The sequence below is a fragment of the Onychomys torridus genome, chromosome 10, assembly GCF_903995425.1.
Source record: "Onychomys torridus chromosome 10, mOncTor1.1, whole genome shotgun sequence".
Lineage (NCBI taxonomy): Eukaryota > Metazoa > Chordata > Mammalia > Rodentia > Cricetidae > Onychomys > Onychomys torridus.
This window is the reverse complement of record NC_050452.1, coordinates 37354776-37373973: the sequence shown is the minus strand read 5'-3', so window position 1 is coordinate 37373973 and position 19198 is coordinate 37354776. Positions and strand designations below refer to the sequence as shown.

The 19198-nt window shown below is 44.6% G+C and overlaps 1 protein-coding gene across 12 annotated transcripts in view; it reads right to left on the bottom strand.

The window, feature by feature from the left end:
- The window catches only part of Fryl (FRY like transcription coactivator), a 242924-nt gene that overhangs the window by 32404 nt on the left and 191322 nt on the right, over positions 1 to 19198 (bottom strand). For 9 of the 12 annotated variants that reach the window (XM_036201449.1, XM_036201445.1, XM_036201447.1 and 6 more), the window contains 12 exons: positions 18214 to 18326; positions 16951 to 17101; positions 16205 to 16308; positions 14463 to 14648; positions 13159 to 13363; positions 11915 to 12036; positions 10713 to 10903; positions 9245 to 9339; positions 7328 to 7938; positions 6833 to 6930; positions 2004 to 2174; positions 264 to 404 (listed from right to left, as the gene is read on the bottom strand). In XM_036201449.1, the coding sequence (XP_036057342.1) occupies positions 264 to 404; positions 2004 to 2174; positions 6833 to 6930; positions 7328 to 7938; positions 9245 to 9339; positions 10713 to 10903; positions 11915 to 12036; positions 13159 to 13363; positions 14463 to 14648; positions 16205 to 16308; positions 16951 to 17101; positions 18214 to 18326 (2188 nt within the window). The remainder of the gene's footprint in view (positions 1 to 263; positions 405 to 2003; positions 2175 to 6832; positions 6931 to 7327; positions 7939 to 9244; positions 9340 to 10712; positions 10904 to 11914; positions 12037 to 13158; positions 13364 to 14462; positions 14649 to 16204; positions 16309 to 16950; positions 17102 to 18213; positions 18327 to 19198) is intronic. The other 3 variants (XM_036201440.1, XM_036201439.1, XM_036201442.1) reach the window with 3 other exon arrangements.

The window sequence follows — 19198 nt, the reverse complement described above, 5'->3', positions numbered from 1 at the left end:
TCATTTCTAGAGATGGGAAATGCCGCCCTTCACATCCACACACGCTCTCTAGCTGCTCTGGGAATGCGACCGTTGAATCCGACCAAGGCACCACACCAATGCGACCCACCCGATGGCGCTTCTGTGTCACTGAGAATGTTTTCCAGGTAGTAAATATTCCTGGAAGTAGCCCTACCCTTGAGTATCTAGGGTGCTTCAGAGTTTTACATTCAGGGATTATTTCAAGCTGACCGAAGCTGTATGTGAATGTGGTGGTCACTCACCTGTACATATTTGCCAATAATCTTTATGATCTCCAGGTTGAACTGCTTGGCCGGGGCAGCAGACAGGTCGACGTGACTCAAGAGACTATAGATAATCTGTAGCAATGACTGCTGCATACTAGACAGTCCTTTTTCTAACAGCTGGAAATAAGATCGAAATGCAGACTTTTATCAGGCTGAACAAAAACTTGGCATCACCTTTACCAAGTCGAAAAACAGAACAGGTTTATTCAGAGTGTCAGAAACCAGGAAACTGGCATAGTAAAAGGCAATATATATTATCTTTCCTTCTGTCAGAAAGGATAACTAGTTCTCATTACAATAACAGTCTTCAATAATAAAAACAATCCATCTATTTTAGGTTAAGGAAAAAATGACCACACTACTATCACCGAAGAATGATGAACTACTATTCATAAACCACATACACCTACATACGAGCTAACTGATCTTGCACAAGATTTTATCCTATAAATTGAAATGAGTAACTTCCCTCTGGACCCTCAATGGCCGGTTCACACATCTCTGACCATGAGTGTGAACATGGTCAGAAACTAAAAAAGTATTTTAGTTAAAAAAAAAAAAAAAAAAAAAAAGGAAGAAAGATTTTATTCTTTCTTGAGTTTTGATTCCTCCCTCCCCTCCCTCCCTCCCTCCCTGGAATTCACTGTGTAGCCCAGGCTGCCCCTTGCTGTGATTACAGGTATGAGCTTCCAAGAATTAATTTTGTACCTATTCTCCAGGATCAACTCCACCCAAACACACTTTCCATTTTCTGTAAAGGGGAGGCTTACATTACTGTGCCTGCTGGCTTTTCAGTCAGCTCGACACACACTAGAGTAATCTGGGAAGAAAAAACCTCCGTAGAGAAAATGCCTTCACTGGACTGGTCTGCAAGCAAGCCTGTGGAACATTTTTTTTATTTTTTATTTTTTTAAGAGATTGATCTGAGAGGGCCCAGTCCATTGTGGGTGGCAACACCCTTTTAGGGAGATGGTTCTGGGGTACACAAGAAAGCAGGCTGAGCAAGCCAGTAAGCAGTACCCTTCTATGGTCTCTATATTAGCTCATGCCCCAGATTCCTGCCCTGTCTGAGCTCCTACCCTGACTCCCTCAGTGATGGACTGTGATGTGGAACTGTAAGCAAAACAAAAACAAAACAAAACAAACAAACAAACAAAAAAACCCGAAACAAAACAAAAAACGCTTTCCAGAGTTGCTTTTGGTCTTGGTGTTTTATCACAGCAATAGAAATCCTAAGACATTTGCTTTCATGTCAACTAAGGCAGTGATTAAGAAACTACATAGGCTGGGCGGTGGTCGCTCACGCCTTTAATCCCAGCACTCGGGAGGCAGAGGCAGGCGGATCTTTGTGAGTTCGAGGCCAGCCTGGACTACTGAGCGAGATCCAGGAAAGGCGCAAAGCTACACAGAGAAACCCTGTCTCGGGGGGGGGGGAAAAAAAAAAAACCAACCAACAAACAAAAAACAAAGAAGAAAGAAACTAAATGGGAGAAAAACAACCAACAAAAAAATCCTTTTGTACTTGAAAGGAATTATCTGTATCTCTCTATTCACTCTCTCTTCTTTGGTGCTCTCTCTATCCTCTGACATGCCCTCTTCCCTGACGCTCTTTCCACTCACTTTCAACTCAAAGATTAGTTAGCACCACGGGGCTGTTTCTGTAGACAGCCACTTGACAATGTCACCACTGGGCAGTTCAAAGCCACCCAAATTCACCTCTGCCAGGTAAGTCACAAGGCTGAAGGTCGCATCTGAGAAGGAGTCGTGCAGGTACCGACACACCACATTGATCCAGTTGGAACAGTCTCGGGAATAGGTGTGTGTACTGTACAAACTCATCATGTGGGCCAGGTTCACCAGGGTCGGACACTTCTCTTCCGCACAGACCTACAGAACACACACGCTTATTTAATTTCCTAAAACTTAAACCCGTTTGAGGCTACATACATTTATTTCAAGGAATAATCTGAGACGCGCATTCAAGTTTCAATGCATTTCAGTTCAAAGAACTAGAAAAGTTCAGGGGAAAAGAAAAAAAAACACAAGGCCCCATTAAGAGCACTGCAGTGGAGCAGTGGTTCTCAACCTCTTTGGCCAAACGCTACGTCTAAAACTATTTACATTAGGATTCCTAACAGTGGAGTCGCAATGAAAATAATTTTATGGCTGGGGGGTCAGAGCATCAGGAAGGCTGAGAACCACTGCAGGAAGGAATGGAAGGATTGGCATGTCCAACTTTCGTCTGGGCTTCACACAGGATGGTGTTTTCAGTCTACAATCCTGTCTCTGGTAAATGGCCATCTGTGGTTTTATAAGCCCTACCTATGACTTTGTACCCGTTTTGACAAATCCCAAAGCACTCTAGTGCCCAAGGGCCTAAGCGAGCAGGCTCTACTTAAGATTCTCAGGCCAGTTCAGGGCCGCTGTATCTCACAGATGTATTCTGGGTATCTCACAGAAGAGCTACTGCAGACAGCCCCAACCTGTGTGATAGTCACAGGACTGCACTGGAGCCATGTTGCCTCCACTGGGGGCAATCCACACACCAGACATCACACTGCTATTCAGGAGATGATCTAAGTGCTGAGTTCCTTGCCCACTCCTTGTGCAGCCAACCTATAACATGTCTTTCTTCCAGAAGCTGCTTGGCATAGAGCGACAGCATGGGTCTCAGGAAATCTTTGGGGGAATTCCAGTTCTTAGTTCCTTTATTCCCTGGGTTATTGGTGAAGATATCGCTTAGCCTCCTCTGGGAAACACTAGAACAATCTGGAACTGGAAAACGGGCCCTTGCTGTTTTGCAAATCTAGTATATGTGTATCAAAACAGCCTGTCCTAGTTATTAATGTCTACTTTTAGTTTCTTCTTTTCTTGTGTTTCCACGTTAGTAACACTTTGTATACATTTCCACAACTACCTGGAGCATTTAGGAAAGAGAAAATTTCCCCTGAAATAAACATATGTTTAACGATTTCTTTCAAATAATTTTGACAATTCGGAGGATGTGAGACAGAGTCGGAGGACCTCACGTCCACTTCTCAGTCATTGTCTCTTCATGGGCTAGAGATCCAAAGGCATGTATGATGGCAGAAAACACTGACATAATAGCATGGAAATTACTTTATAAATCCATGGAAAGCAGCTGATCTCATCCATTATCCACAAAGCTGACAGGAAGATACAGAGGGGGGCTTGGTTGATTTTTTTTCTATTTGAATGATTTAAGAAGTCATAATCTTATAATTTCACAATAACTGTTTAAATCTTTGCTAGAAAACATTTTTTTTCTGAATAACAATGAACTCTTTTTGAGCCTTGCTCTGTAGCTCAGGCCAGACTTGAGTTTATGAATCTTCTCCCTCAGTGTTCTGACTGCTGGGATCACAGGTGTGTGCCATCACCTCTGGCTGTTACAAAAGAGTATTTTTTTTTCCTTACCAATAATTTTTCAGACACTTATCTTTGAAAAGGGAGAAAATTCCTGTGCAATATTATAAAAAAGAAAATGACCTAAGATTTCATTTTGACATTTTGAAGCACCAGGTTATGATACAATCTGGGGGTCCAAAAAGAAATGTTCTGTAACAAACTTTTTAGGTATGATTTCTGCCATAATGAAGGCGTGTTGCCTGGCCCTGAAATGCCAAGCTCCCCATGGGCACAAACAGATCTGGTGATATTTGCATAATGAGGAAGCACATAATAGCAGAGAATTACTCTCAATAGTCACAATCGAGAGGATAAATTAAGAAAATCAATTTAACGAATACCCTGCAGGTTGCTAAAAGCATACACAGAGGGAGCCGTCCTGGGCTGCTCCACAGGAGAAAGCACACTTCAAAACAATTTAGCAATCACAGAAGGCCTGATGTGGATTCTTAGGAGCAAAAAAATTATGTGGGACTTCCTGTGACCTGATGAGGTCAGGGCATCCGCAGCTTTATCCCCAGGGCCTATGACATCCTTAGGTTAGGCTAGGCATCTCAGCGAATCTAGCATTGCATATATTCTGGCTACAGCTCTTAAATTCTTCTACTTCACTATTCATCCTTTTTATTTCCTTAAAAATTCTAATTAAGTATACACACACACACACACACACATGTACATATATGTATATATACATACATGCATGTATATATTTCCCTTCATGTGTTCTTTCTAACCCCTCAACTGGGGGGGTGAGGTGATGGAGAGGAAACCTTGTTTATATTTTTCTGATGATGCATCATTGGAATATTAAAATAAAATCTATTTTTTTTTCCAAGACAGAGTTTCTCTATGTAGCTTTGCACCTTTCCTGGAACTCAATCTATACCCCGGGCTGGCCTTTAACTCACAGAGATTCGCCTGCCTCTGCCTCCTGAGTGCTGGGATTGAAGGTGTGCGTCACCAAATGCCGGCAATAAAATCTAATTTTAACAAATTTTATATTACCCTAAACTCTTATTAGTGAAAACATTACTATAAAGTTGGTTTATTTTAGGAAAGTATTTTCTAGAAGTATTTCATTTCAAACAGTCAGCTTTCCATTAAGCTTACTAAAACCAACAATAAGAATTTTTGAAGTCTTTTTTTTTTTTCAATCAGGTATGTTTTCCTTTCTACTGCATCCCATTTATTTATGTATTTAGTGTATGTATGGACATATGTGTGGGAGAAGACAGAGGACAGCTTGCAGGACCTGGAAATCAAACTCAGGTTGCAAGGAGACCATGACCTGCTGAGCCATCTCACCAGCTTGGCTTTTTGTTTTTTTTTTTATTTTTTAATTTTCTATTTTGAGACAGGGGCTCACTCTGTAGCCCAGGCTGGCTTGGAACTTACCACGTAACCCAGCTGGTCTCAAACTCACGACAAAATTCCTCAGTCACCAGAGTACTGGGATCATAGGCAGGCGCCACCATGCCTGCCTTACCAGTTTTAAGAAACCTAGATACGTTTCTGTTAACTATGACAAGCTAGGCCATCTACAATTGACTATTTAAGAATCTCTTCATACCTAATAAGTTATAACAAATTTAGAAATTCAATGCCATATTTTATTAATATAACTTTTATCCTTTTTTCTTAAGGCGGGGTCTACTGTACCCCTTGGCTATCCTACAATTTCCGAGGAAGACCAGGGTGCTCTCGCACCTGTGGGGATCCTTTCTCCACAGTCCCATGCCACTGTGCTGGGCTCTAGTTATTTTCCTGTCCTTTATATTACCTGGCAAAGTAATGCGAGAGCTCTGATGTTCGTGACTGTGAACGTGATTTGTTGCTGGCTAGCACTGACTACGGGAAGGCTCCCTTCACTGGGCCGCGTGTGCTCACCTCTTCCCCGGGATGTGCTCGTGTTAACTGAATGGAGGGGGCCATGAGAAAGCTGTTTCTATAGAAAGCTCTTCACCAAAGGGTAAATGGCTCCTTCCTCTTGGTTAGAAATTCCTGGCTTTTCTTCCCAGGGCTCTACGCAGGTTCTTGGGGCTGTCTGTCATTCATTCACTCCTCCCAGGCCACTTCATTACTTCGGAGTGTATATTACTTCTACATCTATCTAACTTTTATATGTTGTAAGCCTGAAAATTTCCCCCTCCAAGAGACAATGACTGGCATACACATAGTTGTACATACATAAAATGTCATCTTTAAAAAGCTGTTCAGACAGGAAATTATTAAAACCATAGAATGGTGACATCATAATTGATGAAATTAAGAGACAAGCATTTTCAACACATTAGCAGATGATGTAAGAAGAGCTATTCTAATGCTTTCAGAACCGTGTGGTAGGAAGGTAAATAGCGTGAGCAGAGGGGAAAGACAGGAAAGAAAGGGTTATAAAGAAAAAAGTACAAAGAATTTTAAGAAACTGAAAATATACTATGGCTTCTCCTTTGGGGGCCTCTGCACAGGTAATTTTTCCTTTAACAGTTATATTTGATTTCTGTGAGTGTGTGCATGCTGTATGTGTGTGGGTGCTGGGAATGGAGCTCAGGTCCTCTCTCTCCGCACATGCAATCTCTTCAGTCCAGGGATCGTCAGTTCCTGGCCCGCTCACAGCCTCACCCGGGGATCTCACTTTGGTGTTTCCGGTTTGATTTCCAGTCTCAGCCTAGACAGGACCTCCTCCAGAGAGACATCTGCCATCTGTGCCCCCGGAGGCTCTGCCCCCATGGCCCGGAGCCTCACCAGCCTCTCGAGTGGATTCAGCTTCCAGGGCCTGCAAGTCCCCACTCCAAGGCCTACGAGGAGGAGGACGGTGTTCTATCTACCCCGCTCGCTCCTCACGTCTCTAGCGCTTGCCCCAGGGCCTGGTTCAGATGTGCCAGTAAGTGAATGAATGAGAGAGAAACCCCACAGAGTGGCAGAGGAGAGAACAGGGAGAGGAGCAGAAAAAGACTCAGACTCGGAGGAGGGTCGCTCGGATTCAACAGTTTTATTCACTCCTCTGTGTGATAAACAGAATAAATATTAGAGGCAAATTCAGAAAATCACAGTGAGAGGATCTGCAAGACCCAACAGCGCCCCAGGCCTGATGGCTGAGCAGCGCGTTTGCTTACCTTTGCTATTCGACTAGCAGTTTCTTTGCAAAACTGAGTTGGGCTGTCAAAGTGCTGGATTAAGTGAGGCAGCAAGCAAAGGATGTTAAGAGGGAAGCCTATCGGGTGGGGAGAAAAAGCAAACAAGAACCAGCTTTATTGCACAATATCTGGAAAGGGAAAGGCACGTTTAAATGGTCTACAGAAACCATTTTCATTTTTATAAGCTATCTGATCTTATAAATTACTTGACCAAATAATTTATCTATCATGAAACATCATCATGTTTTTTTTTTTTTTTTTGTTGGCAGAAATGAGCAATTTCAAAACAAATGATGGGTCTACATTCCAACTCTACTAAAATGCAACTACGGGCTGGCCGAAGATGCACTTCCGTGGCTGTGTGCTTGCTTAGCATTGGGAAGAAACGAGGTTCAACCCCCCAGGACCCCCCCCCACACACACACCCTTTAAAGGTAACTATACTGCCATTGGTACAGATTATGTTAACGTCACCTGACAGCTGGGACGGATCCACCAACGTGTGCTTGGAGACCGCAATGAGTTGACCGAGGAGATGCACGGTCATCTCTTGGGTAGATACTGAGGTAAAGCCCTTAAGGAAGAGCTGCTGAAGGCCTGGGAAGTTACTCCACTTCAATTTGCTCTGCACGTTCTCAATCTTCTCTCGACTCTCCGACTTATCCAGGGGCAAGTGGATGAGCAGCTTGTTGAGAAGCCTGAGAGCCAGGAGGTATTCGTATTCATAGTCAGATTCTAGCAGAGACGCCGCTATCCAGAAGATGGTGGCCATCAGGTTGGTGGGCTCGGTGGTGGGCTGTGCATCGTACAGTCCTTTCTCTCTCAGCGAGGAAAGGCTTCGAGTCCTCGCCAAGCTACCACTATGGTTGTTGATCCGTCCGTCCATTATATCCAGTGTGTTGCTCCGCCTCCGGTCCCCTCTGCGGTCACCAGCTAAACTTAACCTCAAAGAGTTACTTCTCGTGTTACTGTTGTAGCCCAGGTAACTGCTGCTGTTAATGGGACCGGTGCTTAGGTTGAGCTGTCCAGTGCTTTTTCTGTTAGCTGCATACTTGTTTCCCATTACAGGATCATGGTATGAGGTTCTAAGAGGGAGGGAGGGAGGGAGGAAGAGAGAGAGAGAGAGAGAGAGAGAGAGAGAGAGAGAGAGAGAGAGGAGGAATGCCACTTTTGCTACAATAAATTTATCTTAAAACCTGAAAAAGTAACTTGTTTATCTGACTTTGTTTCAGGAGATCTCCAGTTGGCCCCAACATAAAGACATCAGCATCTCTTTTGCTGTGGCTCTCTATCTTTTGAAGTCAGTTTTTCCACTGGAATAACTTTCAGCTCTGGATTTAGACCCGCGTTACGTCCAACCTGACAGTCCCTCCTGCTTTCAATGACATGTCCTTCCCATGAGACCCAAGCACAAAGATTTTTTACTTCGATGTTTCCAATTGATTAAAATGAGTTGCTATTCTACATGTATCAAAAATATACAAAAAGATGGGGACAATAAATAAAATTGACAGAGGCAGAGAAGTATGTAAAGACCGATTTATACCTTTTTACTTGCTATTATTAAAATATAAAGGAGACACAGGGATCCAAAGGATAAAACAATGAGCAGGTGACTTAGAAGTGCTTAGGGAGAAGGTGACTACATGTGACCTCAAGGATGAGCTGTTTGAGGTTTGCAAGGCAGGGACGTGGGAGCGGATGCTGTTCTGAGGAAAGCAGAAATCAGGTAAAGGTGAGTGTCCTGAGGGGTCACCCCGGGAGTGACTGCTGGTGTGACAGCCATGGGGTTTGATGGAGCCTAAAGTCCAGTAAAAAGGTCCCCAGCTGGACACTGGAAGAGAGCACTGACAAGGTCAGCTCCAGATGGAAGTCCTCACTTTACATGTTTAAAAAAAAAAGGTATGTGAGTGTATGTGTGTATCCCTTCAAATGCCAGAAGAGGGCGCCAGATCCTTTGGAGCTGGAGTTTAGAGGTTGGTATCCTTGTTGGAAACTGAAGCATTAATGCTGAACCATCTCTTCAGCCCACATCTAATTTCTCCCTCCCCTTTATTTCCTTTTCCTTTTAGACAGGGCCTTCTGTATCCCAGGCTGGCCTTGAGCACGCTATGTAGCCAAGGATGACCTTCAATTTCTGACCCACTTCTCTCCAACTTCCAAGTGCTGTATGTAATTATAGGCAGGAGGCACCATAGCAAGTCCGAGCCACTACACCATGTTTATTTGGCTGTAGGGATCAAACCCAGGGCTTCACCAGTGCGATCAGCTGACCTACACCTGCAGCCCACTATCTGAATTCTGTGGAGGTAATCCACACGGCCATTATAGTTATAGGAGTTTAGACCCTGGAGCCCAGTGCTTGGGGGCTGCCTGGCTGTAAGCTCTTACTGAGAAAGGGCAGAAAGCAGATCGTAATGCTTCATGGTTTCAGCCAAGGTATCAATTGCAGATTCCAAGGTGAGAAGCAGTTCAATCACAAATCCCTGGGGACAAAGGGCAAATTTTTAATTAATTATGTTCGGTTTAAAAACATAAAAAAAAAAAAAAACAATAAAAACCAAAGCAACAAGAACAAAAACAAAATGGCAATGGACTTCCTGGGGAGATTTAAAAATAGAACCGACCTCCCATTCATGTTACAAAATAATTAACCTCCTGAGCAACACGCTTTGCTGATTGGTGAGAACTCATCAAAGCACAGCACAGATTGATTCTAACAGCACTGTGATTACTACCAATTGCTCAGGCCAGAAGTCCAGGCACACTCTTTCTTCAATATGTACACCGTCTGTCAACAAGTCTTGAAAATATCACTTTAAAACATACCCTAAATCTGACTGCTTTTCTCCGCATCTCTGCGGCCTCCTTGAATGGAACCCATCACTTTAGCTGGGATTCTTTCAACAGCTTCCTCTAGGACCTCTCTGGCTCTACTTGTCCCCCTCGACCCTAGCAAGGACGCCACCTAGGTAGCCCCGAGAGCCCCCTCCCCACCAAAAAGAGCGACTCACATCACATCCGCTTCTTTCCCTTTTCTCAAAACCCCCGAGTGGCTTTTCATCAGTTCGGAGTGAAGTCTGAGTAGAGTCTACAAGGTCGTCTGCATTCTGGACTGGTTACGCTGCTCTGGCATCCTCTCAGTATCTGCTAGCTCCCTTTGTTCCCATGACGTCCATTAAAGAAGACACAGTGCCCCTGCCACAGGCCCTTTGCATTTCTGACTCCTGTTTTCTACCTGAAATGTTCTCAACCCAGATCATCATAGGCCCCGTTTAATTTCAGTCTCTCCTTAGAGTTCACAACTGAGCACACGCCGCCTTCTCCTTCATGGCTCTTGAAATCAATACCTTATCATTTCACGGCATTTATCATTGAGCAAAGACTATGTGGGCTGTTGTTGGTAGGTTAAACCCTTGTTTCTACAATTTCCAGGATGCCAAGATCTTGTTTTTATTTGTCACTGAAGATCCAATGTCTAAAACCAGTAAGTCCATGGGATTGCACAAACTGGAGTTCTCTAGTGTGATACTTTACTTGTCTTTAAAAAAGAAACTCTATTCCCCTCTCCACTGAACTTGAATATTCCAACTGTGTTACCTTTTGGTGACTCTGGAGTAGGATCTAGACAGTGTGTAAATGCCTGTCTAAGAAAAGCTTTCTCTAACAGGCATAAATTTCATGATCTAAATCGCTTCTTAAGTATTCAGTGGGACACGTCGCTCTGCTTCCTGCTACTGTCCCGTTGCTTAACCTATGTAGTAATTACACAGCCACCATGTGGACCTTCCTGCTCCCACCAGTCCTTCACCTCCAGGGGCAGCCAAGAGCTGCCAAAGGTAGGTAGTGAGTACCTTACCTGCGCATCCTCCCCTGGGTCCCCCACGGTTTCCACAAGCCTGGAGAGGACGTCAGAAAGTGTGTGCGCAGACAGGGGCTGCTTCAGTGCCCGGAAAATCTGGAAGGATCTCCCAGCATAGTGTCGAGAGGAACAGGAGAGTGCCGTCTGCAGAGCAACCTCACTGAGGTGACGCTCCAAGTGTACTCCTTCTGAGAAGACACAGGAGACCACAGGTGGAGACCACAGGTGGAGACCACGGGTGAGTGTGCAATGCAGGGAGTTACGGCCAGGCGCTAATCACTTTATGACCCCCAGGGCCCTGCATACCACCTAGGGCACATTCCCTGGCCAGGCAGACCACACTTTCATTATGTACAGTGATTGTACTGCACTTGCACTTGAGAGAGACCTTTGTTCTCATCTCCAGGGAAGAGATCCCGGGAACCAGGATTTCTCACCCTCAGCAAAGCTAACAGTTGGAGCCAGGTAGTTCACTCCACAGAGGGATGTCCTAGGCAGTGATGGTGTTTAGTAATAATATCTTAGTTACTTTGTCAACCATACTACAAGGACAAACATGACCGTAGACAATGACTGTAGACACTGCTAAAGGTCCAAAGGAGCAGAATCACCTCTAGCAGGAAAGCATCATGTTAGCATGGAATTCTTTTACGAAGACTGTCAGATGTGTTAATTTTAAACTGCAGAAACCTTCACTTACATAAGAAGGATTTTAAAATTTATAATCTCTGCATATTTCCCTTTAATGTTATTTTGTAACTCTTAATTGTATCATACAATCCCCCCCCCCCCCCCGACAGGGTTTCTCTGTGTAGCTTTGCGCCTTTCCTGGAACTCGCTTTGGACACCAGGCTGGCCTTGAACTCACAGAGATCTGCCTGGCTCTGCCTCCTGAGTGCTGGGATTAAAGGCGTGCGCCGCCACCACTGCCCGGCTGTATCATTCAATTTTATGACTATCACCCACCCACAAGACTAACCTCCAGATTTCATGATTAGAAATCTTATTTTTAACCAGTAATTTTTTCTTTACCAACACACCTGTCATCACTCACATATTAAACAAGAAAGTCTTTGTAAAACTATGTACACTGGGGAATATTAATTATCAACCTTTGGGCTGGGCCTCATTGAAAATTCCACCACACTGACATTGTATCAAGATCAAACATTACTTAGCCTGCTCATTAAAGACAATACCTGCACTTGACTGCTTGAACACAGAAACCACATGCTTCAGGAAGGCGGTGAGCTGCTCGGCACTTTTGATGTTGGGGTTCTTGGCGGAAACATCCTCATGGTTCCAAAGGGGCCCTCGTTTTCTGAAAACAGAGGGCGGTGGCATTCTTTTGTCTGGAATTGACATCAAACGCTTGCTCTTATCTATCTAGACTTTGCCTTTACACTCAGGGGGGATAGTGGCTGAATAAGTCAGCACACAGGCCCCAGCCTACTCCTATATTACTCTAGCACATGGGCAGGGAAGGGGCTATAGCAAGTGGAGGAAGACAGGATGTCAGCTCAGGGACAGTCGAAAAAGATGACAGATTAGCCTAACAAAGCAAGTACTGCTCGTATAAAGGGGATTATTAAAATTTAGACTCTCTGTATTATTTCCCTTTAATGTAATTTTTCCAACACCTAATTTTATGACTCTGTCATTCACAAAACCAACCTCCATATTTTATGGGTCAAAACCAGAGGGACAGACATGTAGGCAAAACACATAGATTTAAAAAAATGATTATTTACTATTTTATGTGCATGGATGCATGTTTCACATGCATGTAAATAAGTGTATGATACACATGCCTGTTGCCCTCTGAGGTCAGAAGAGGGTGTCAGATCCTCAGGGACTGGAGTTACAGAGGGCTGTGAGCCACCATGTGGGTGCTGGGAATGAAATCTGGGTCCTCTGTAAGAACATGTGTGCTCTCAAGTGCCGAGTCAACTCTCCAGCTTGTTTTTTATATACATACACAAAATGTAATCTATAAGCACAGGCCTGGTTTTTATGGCTCTCTGGTGTGAATTTTCCCAGACACTCTGGCATTGTGTAGAAAACACCGTCATCAGGAGGACTTCCTTACCATGGCCAAACTCAAGCTTTCTGGAAGCCCCCTGGTTTGGCTCTCAGTAGGGGACATCATGTCCTTTCTCCAGCTACTTATCTAGTAGAGTCTACATACAGCAGACCCTAAAAAAGCATTTGACAGTTGGTTGATTGGAGTGTTATGCCTCCAGATAATAGTGTCTGAGGGCATTTAGTGGCCCATAGATGATTCCCACATCTCAGGGATACCAGTAGGCATTCAAAACAATGTTCTGGTTGGACTGTAGTTTTCAAAAGACAGTACACTAAATCTGGCTTACACCACCTGGCTGTCGTGAGACTAGTTCAATATAAGAGACACTGAGGGGGCAGGGGCTCACGGTGCGGTTACCTTGAGGTAATAAACTCCATGAGGGTTTTGACTTTTCCATCCTGCTCCACTGAGAGGTCCACCTCGCCGAGGAGGGTGGCGTGGAGCTGTGAAATGGCAGCACTGTTGTTTCCTAAGCTGATACTAGAGGAGGTAGAACTTGAGCTGAGCCCTGAGTCAGTCATGGGGGAGGTCTGGTAATCAGGTACAAAATCGTTAATGCCTGCTAAAAGAGAAAGCCCACTATGAATACACGTGCACAACGCGACCTACAGAATAAGAAGACACTGCTACTCGTAGATGGCATGGGGCAGGCTTGTGGGCGTGGCTCATGTCCTCTGGATCCCCACAAGCACACAGTGTAAACACCGTGTTCCCAGCTTGTTATTGATTCTTGGCTGCATTTCCTAAGCGGTCCTCTGCTGCCATCTGCCGAGGGACACTGACAGTGGCTGATTCCCAGCAATTCGGGGCGTTTTCTTCATCTTTATCAAGACAAGTTACATTGCTATAATGCGAGCTAGTTTTTAATTTCATGTGGAAAGAACTCTATAATTGCAGCTTCATTTTACTGTAAGAATCTATTTTAATTTCTATCTGATATTTATAGTAAGTCAATCATTAAATAAACACTGTTAAAAGTCAAAACCTTACAAAAATGGCACAAGGATACTTATAAACAGGCAACAAGCTACTGGTTTTGAATGAAAGTGTTTTTCACACAAAACTAGGAAGGTTTATTCTATTTTTACTGCCCCCCTCCCAAAAAAAAAAAAACCCCAGGGATTCTCTGTATATCATATCCCTAGCAGTCCTGGCTCTCACTCTGTAGACCAGGCTGGCCTCGAACTCACAGAGATCCACCTGCTTCTGCCTCCTGAGTGCTGGGATTAAAGGTGTGCGCCACCGCTACCTATTTCTAGTTTTTAAGCTTTACTCATTAATTTTGTCCTCTTTAATTCAAAATACAGAATATTTTAAAGGCAGCAAAGATAATCAAGGGATTAAAAGATTTTTAAATTTCTGTCAAATTTTAGAAATCATGAGAAGAAAAATCACATGTCATTTAAAAACAAAACAAAACTGGTGCTCAATAAATTAAACACTCTTCACTTCTGCTTCAACTTATATATTCCCAACCGAAAAGTCTGCTTACTAGAGATCCTCAGCTATTCGTTTCAATGCATTCTTTGACTAATTAAGAAGGATACAGATGCTACTAAAAATGCTGCAACTGTATTTTAAATGTTCACATCTTTCGACTTTTCCTTGGTTGATCTTCACTATTGCAGGATTCCAACTAAACGTGGCTTCGAGGTCCGTACCTGTGAAAGTGTACTCGGAGTGTGCAGTCTGCTTGACTGTCAACACCCTGGGCTCATTGAAGTCCTTGTTCCTGAGGAGGACAGAGGCAACAGTTCGGATGTTACTGTTGGGTCCCATCACTATTAGTAAGTGCAGAAGCAGGCGTTTGCAATGTTCGTACACCTCTGGGTGGCAGTGGTCAAACCCTGGAAAGGCAGGGAAAAAAAAAATCATCGTCAGCTAGGATGACAGTGTGCTTGCCGCCAAACTCTTATGAGGAACTGGTCCCACTACTGGTGGCCCTCAAGTTCCTAATGTGCAACGTTGTAGCGTGAGCAGGTAACCCCACACACCTGCAGAGACTCCAAATCACATCTGGATTACAAAAAGTAGAACGGAACTACCATCTCAGGAGCGGTTACAGTGCTCGGTAGGGGTTAACGGGTGATGAGGGAAAACACCTGCATATGGTGAGTTCAGACCCAGGACATACTCAAGAGAGTGTGCAAACTGGTGAATTCAGCCCAGGTATCCAGAATCCATGAATACAAGTGCACACTGTATGAAAGACATTTAATGGAATATTGTGTATTGCACAGCTTATTTTTTAAATTGGTTTAAGTTTCTCTACACATTTATATGTATTATACATTATATTATATAATGGCCTTCTGCTCCACTATATAAATGCCTAGGGAGAATCAGGGAAATTCTTTGTTGTTGTTCTGTTTTGAGACAGGGTCTCACTATGTAGCCCTGGCTGGCCTGGAACTCACAGAGATTTGCCTGCCTCTGCCCAGCTCTCAAAGTAACTAACTTTTTAATCAGTTTCATGCCAGAAACTTCATGACCTCTCAGAAATTATGACTCTGCTATACAACACCAGATGTCCATGAATTCTTCTAAGACAGCAGGTACTCTATTTTGCCTGGTATTAAGACAAAGAAAATGTCTATTTGTCACAGGAGTTAGGTAGGGGCAACCCCTGTAGGTTCATAATAGGAAAGCATTATCAGGAGATGGCTACCTTGACTTGCTTCAGAAAACCAGTGTTCAAAATACAGAGGAATTATAGACATGGGAGAGTTCACACCTGCTACCAAGGACACATGCAGACCCAGCTGTCAGGCGGAACAATGGTCAGACACTTTTAGCTGTTGGAATGCATTTATATTCTCAATTCACTCAGAAAGTTTCCAATCTCTCAGGCAAACTACTGTTACTGTTGTAGCAGTGGTATTTGTGTAGCGGGTACAAGACATAAGGAATAGGGATATTATGGGCTGGAGGAGAAGCTGGGGTAACATACTTGCTCGGTATGCATGGGGCCTTGGGCTTGTTCCCAAGTAAAAGGCAATAGACCTGCCTGTGATCAAGCTAAGAGTAACTCCCCACTGAAGAGACAAAATGTGAAAAGTCTCACGGGAGTGACATTCTAACACAAGAAACAGAAGCATCGACGGCGGTGGTTCCCGACCTGCCGAACGCTGTGACCCTTTAGTCCAGTTCCTCAGGCTGTAGTGGTGACCCCCCCCCCCCCCCCCCCGCCAGCCCAAAAATGATTTCATTGTTGTAGTTCCGTAAGTGCAATTCTGCTGTCGTTAGGAACTGTATAACATGCACATCTGATATGCAGGGTATCTTAACTGCAACCCCTTGTGACCCGCAGGTGGAGAGCCGCTGATCTGAGGGTTCTCTGAAGAACGCACCGACTTAAAGTGGCCCTGGGGAACACAAAGGGGGAGGAATGCGAACTTTTTACCTATAAAAATTGCATGAAGAAGAAGATGGAGGTAGCTGCCCCATTCCACCTTCACACTGTGGTCGATGATCAGATCTGTCAGCAGGATCACGGCTATGTTACACCTGGGACGACAAGAAGACCGTTAGCAGCTGCCCGGCGCGGGAGTGACCCAGAGAACACTCCTGTACCATTCCTCCAAGACTTGAGGATTCTATGGAAAAACACTTCTCTAGAGGGTAAGAGGAGGGAAAACGAAAGCAGTCAGAGAAACCATCACAGCGTCAGCGTGTGCTCCTTGGAGCCAAGGGCTCTATTTCCTTATCTGCAACCTTCAGACCTAGCACATACACCACTTGCCCCCACAAGTGTTCGGTGCCTGGAGGAGTTCTGAAAGAATGTAGTAACTGCTTTGCTGTGATCTTACTCAGTAGAATTCGGGTTAAGTGAATTCCGAAAACAGGGCTGATCACAAGGAAGTCACTTTTTTTTTCCCTCTCAGATGTGGTAACTGGGTCGTAGAAAGGTCAAGTAACTATGCCAGACACCCAGAAGAGCAGCTGCAGCAGCAGAATCACTCGCTAATGTTAACTTGGTGCGCTCAGAATACGGGTTTGAGTCTCTCAATATCTCAAAGGGCCGGGCTCATTTTGACGTGGCGTCTCAACAAGGGCGACCGCTCCTACGCTGCCAGACAGTATCTAGGGAGCTGCAAGCGCTCAGCTGCAGCGTGGCTCGTATGAAATAGGAATGACGCTCCAGTCCACCTGTGAAGAGGTAATCCAGGTGATGACGTTTCAGGCACGTAATCCACCAGTGGTGACCAGCAGCCTCCAGCTGGTGGGAAGGGCAGTGGCTCTCCTTGGTTTTGCTCCATCACCTTCAGGCGCCAATTAGAATAAAGTGGCATTGAGTCACCTATCAAGATAAAATGATCTCATTTTCCGCACCATCTAATACCTGCCACATACGCAAGCTCTAGAAAGACACCCACTGTTCACAGCATTGGAAAGGGATCCCAGATAATTTCCCACTCTCGTGATATACATCTTCCAGGGAGACCTAGGTACCAAGACTATAGAATTGGGGGTGGGGGGGGGCAGGGAGATGGAGAGACTGATTTAGTGATTGAGGCTCTATCCTTCATAGCAAGGCAATGCTACCATAACACTACACTGACGCGTCCCCATCGCTCCCCAGTTGAAGGCCAAACCAGGAGAGCATATCATAAATAAAGCTTCCTGGAAACAAGGACCTTCTGGTAAGTTATCTGCTTCCAAGTTTCCTGAGACTGGGCCGACACAAACCCACCTCCGAAGGAAATCTGCTCTACCACATGGGGCTGCAGGGTGTAGATCAAAGGACACCCGGGAAAAAGGAATTCTGTGTGACGTGGATAAGTCACTTCACCTCTCTGGACCTCAGTTCCACGATGCACAAAATGAGGAGATTGGACCGGGTGCTCCAGGGTCCGAATCTAGTTACAGTGCGTGTGTTTCTACTCTCCCTTCGAGTATCAGTGCTACTTGTGAGGACTGATCACTTTGGAAGTGTGAGGGAAAACTTCTCAGCCAAATGTGGATCCATAAGATAAGCCAATCTGTTCAGAGACCAACAGCAACAGCCAGACCCATTCAATGTCTGTTCTCTAACACTTCTTTTTTTTTTTTGAGAAAAGGTTTCTCTGTGTAGCCTTGGCTGTCCTGGAAATTCGCTCTATAAACCAGGCTGGCCTTGAACTCAGATATCCCCCTGCCCCTGCCTTCCATGTGCTGGGATTAAAGGCACCACCTGGCTCTCTGACATTTGTCGAGAATGAATTCTATAACACCTAACACGAAAACCTCCCAACTTACTATGCCTTAATAAATCCATTCCTTAAAGATCCCTCAGATCACAATAGAACCAGTGGCAGTTAAATACAGCACTTAAAACAATTCCTTGGGGAAAAAACGAACTCATTCACATGAACACAGTTAACGATACATGTCACCAAGATAGTCATCTAAGGAGCATTGAGAACTGGTTACTTTTTTCCTCTTCGTAAGACCCTCCGGAGCTGCTGCTGTATCGAGACTCCAGTCTGTGATGTTGTCGGTTTAAATGACTGTTCAGGCCACCGTAGATGTCCAGGTGCACATAGCTGTGGGAAGGACCACGGGAGTCACGCACAGATCCGAGTCAAGGGGCGTTTCTACTTCATCACCAACTGTTGTGGAATGTTATTTTAACCAGGCAAAGATGGGTTACATTTGTTTGTGCTGTGGAACATTTAACTGTGTAAAGGTGTGTTACTTTTGTTTAATGACGTAAGGATGTATGTTTAATGATGTAAGGATGTGTTGCATCTGTTTCACCTTGCCTGCCCAAGGCACCTGACTGGCCTAATAAAGAGCTGAATGGCCAATAGCTAGGCAGAGAAAGGATAGGCTGGGCTGGCAGGCAGAGAGAATAAACTGGAGGAGAAATCTAGGCTGGAGAAGGAAGGAACAAGAGGAGGAGGAGAGAATGAGGGAGACACCCACCAGCCAGGTATACAGAAGCAGTGAAAGTAAGATATGCAGAAGAAAGAAAGGTAACGAGCCCTGAGGCAAGAGGTAGATACAGAGAAAGAGGTTAATTAAGTTAAAAGAGCTAGTCAGAAGCGTGCCTACGCTAGGCCCAGCATTAAAAACTACTAACTCTTTGTCATGATTTTGGGAGTTTGTTGGTGGCCCAAAAGAAAAAGCTTGGTACAATTCACTTTATTTATTTTTCTTAGTTTGTCTGTGTGTTTGTATGTGTGCACATGTGCGCACAAGTTCATGTGTGTGCGGAGGCTGGAGGTCGCCCTTGGCTGTCTTCCTCAATGGCTTTCCACTTTCTTTACTGACTAAGGTCTTGCCCACATGGCTAGTCTTAGGGATGGATTCTTTTTCTCCCTTCCCTTGCTGAGGACTGGGGTTACTGGTGGGCTGCCATGCCTGCTTGGCTGTAATGGGGGTGCTGAGAATCTCTCCCCTAATCCCCATGCTT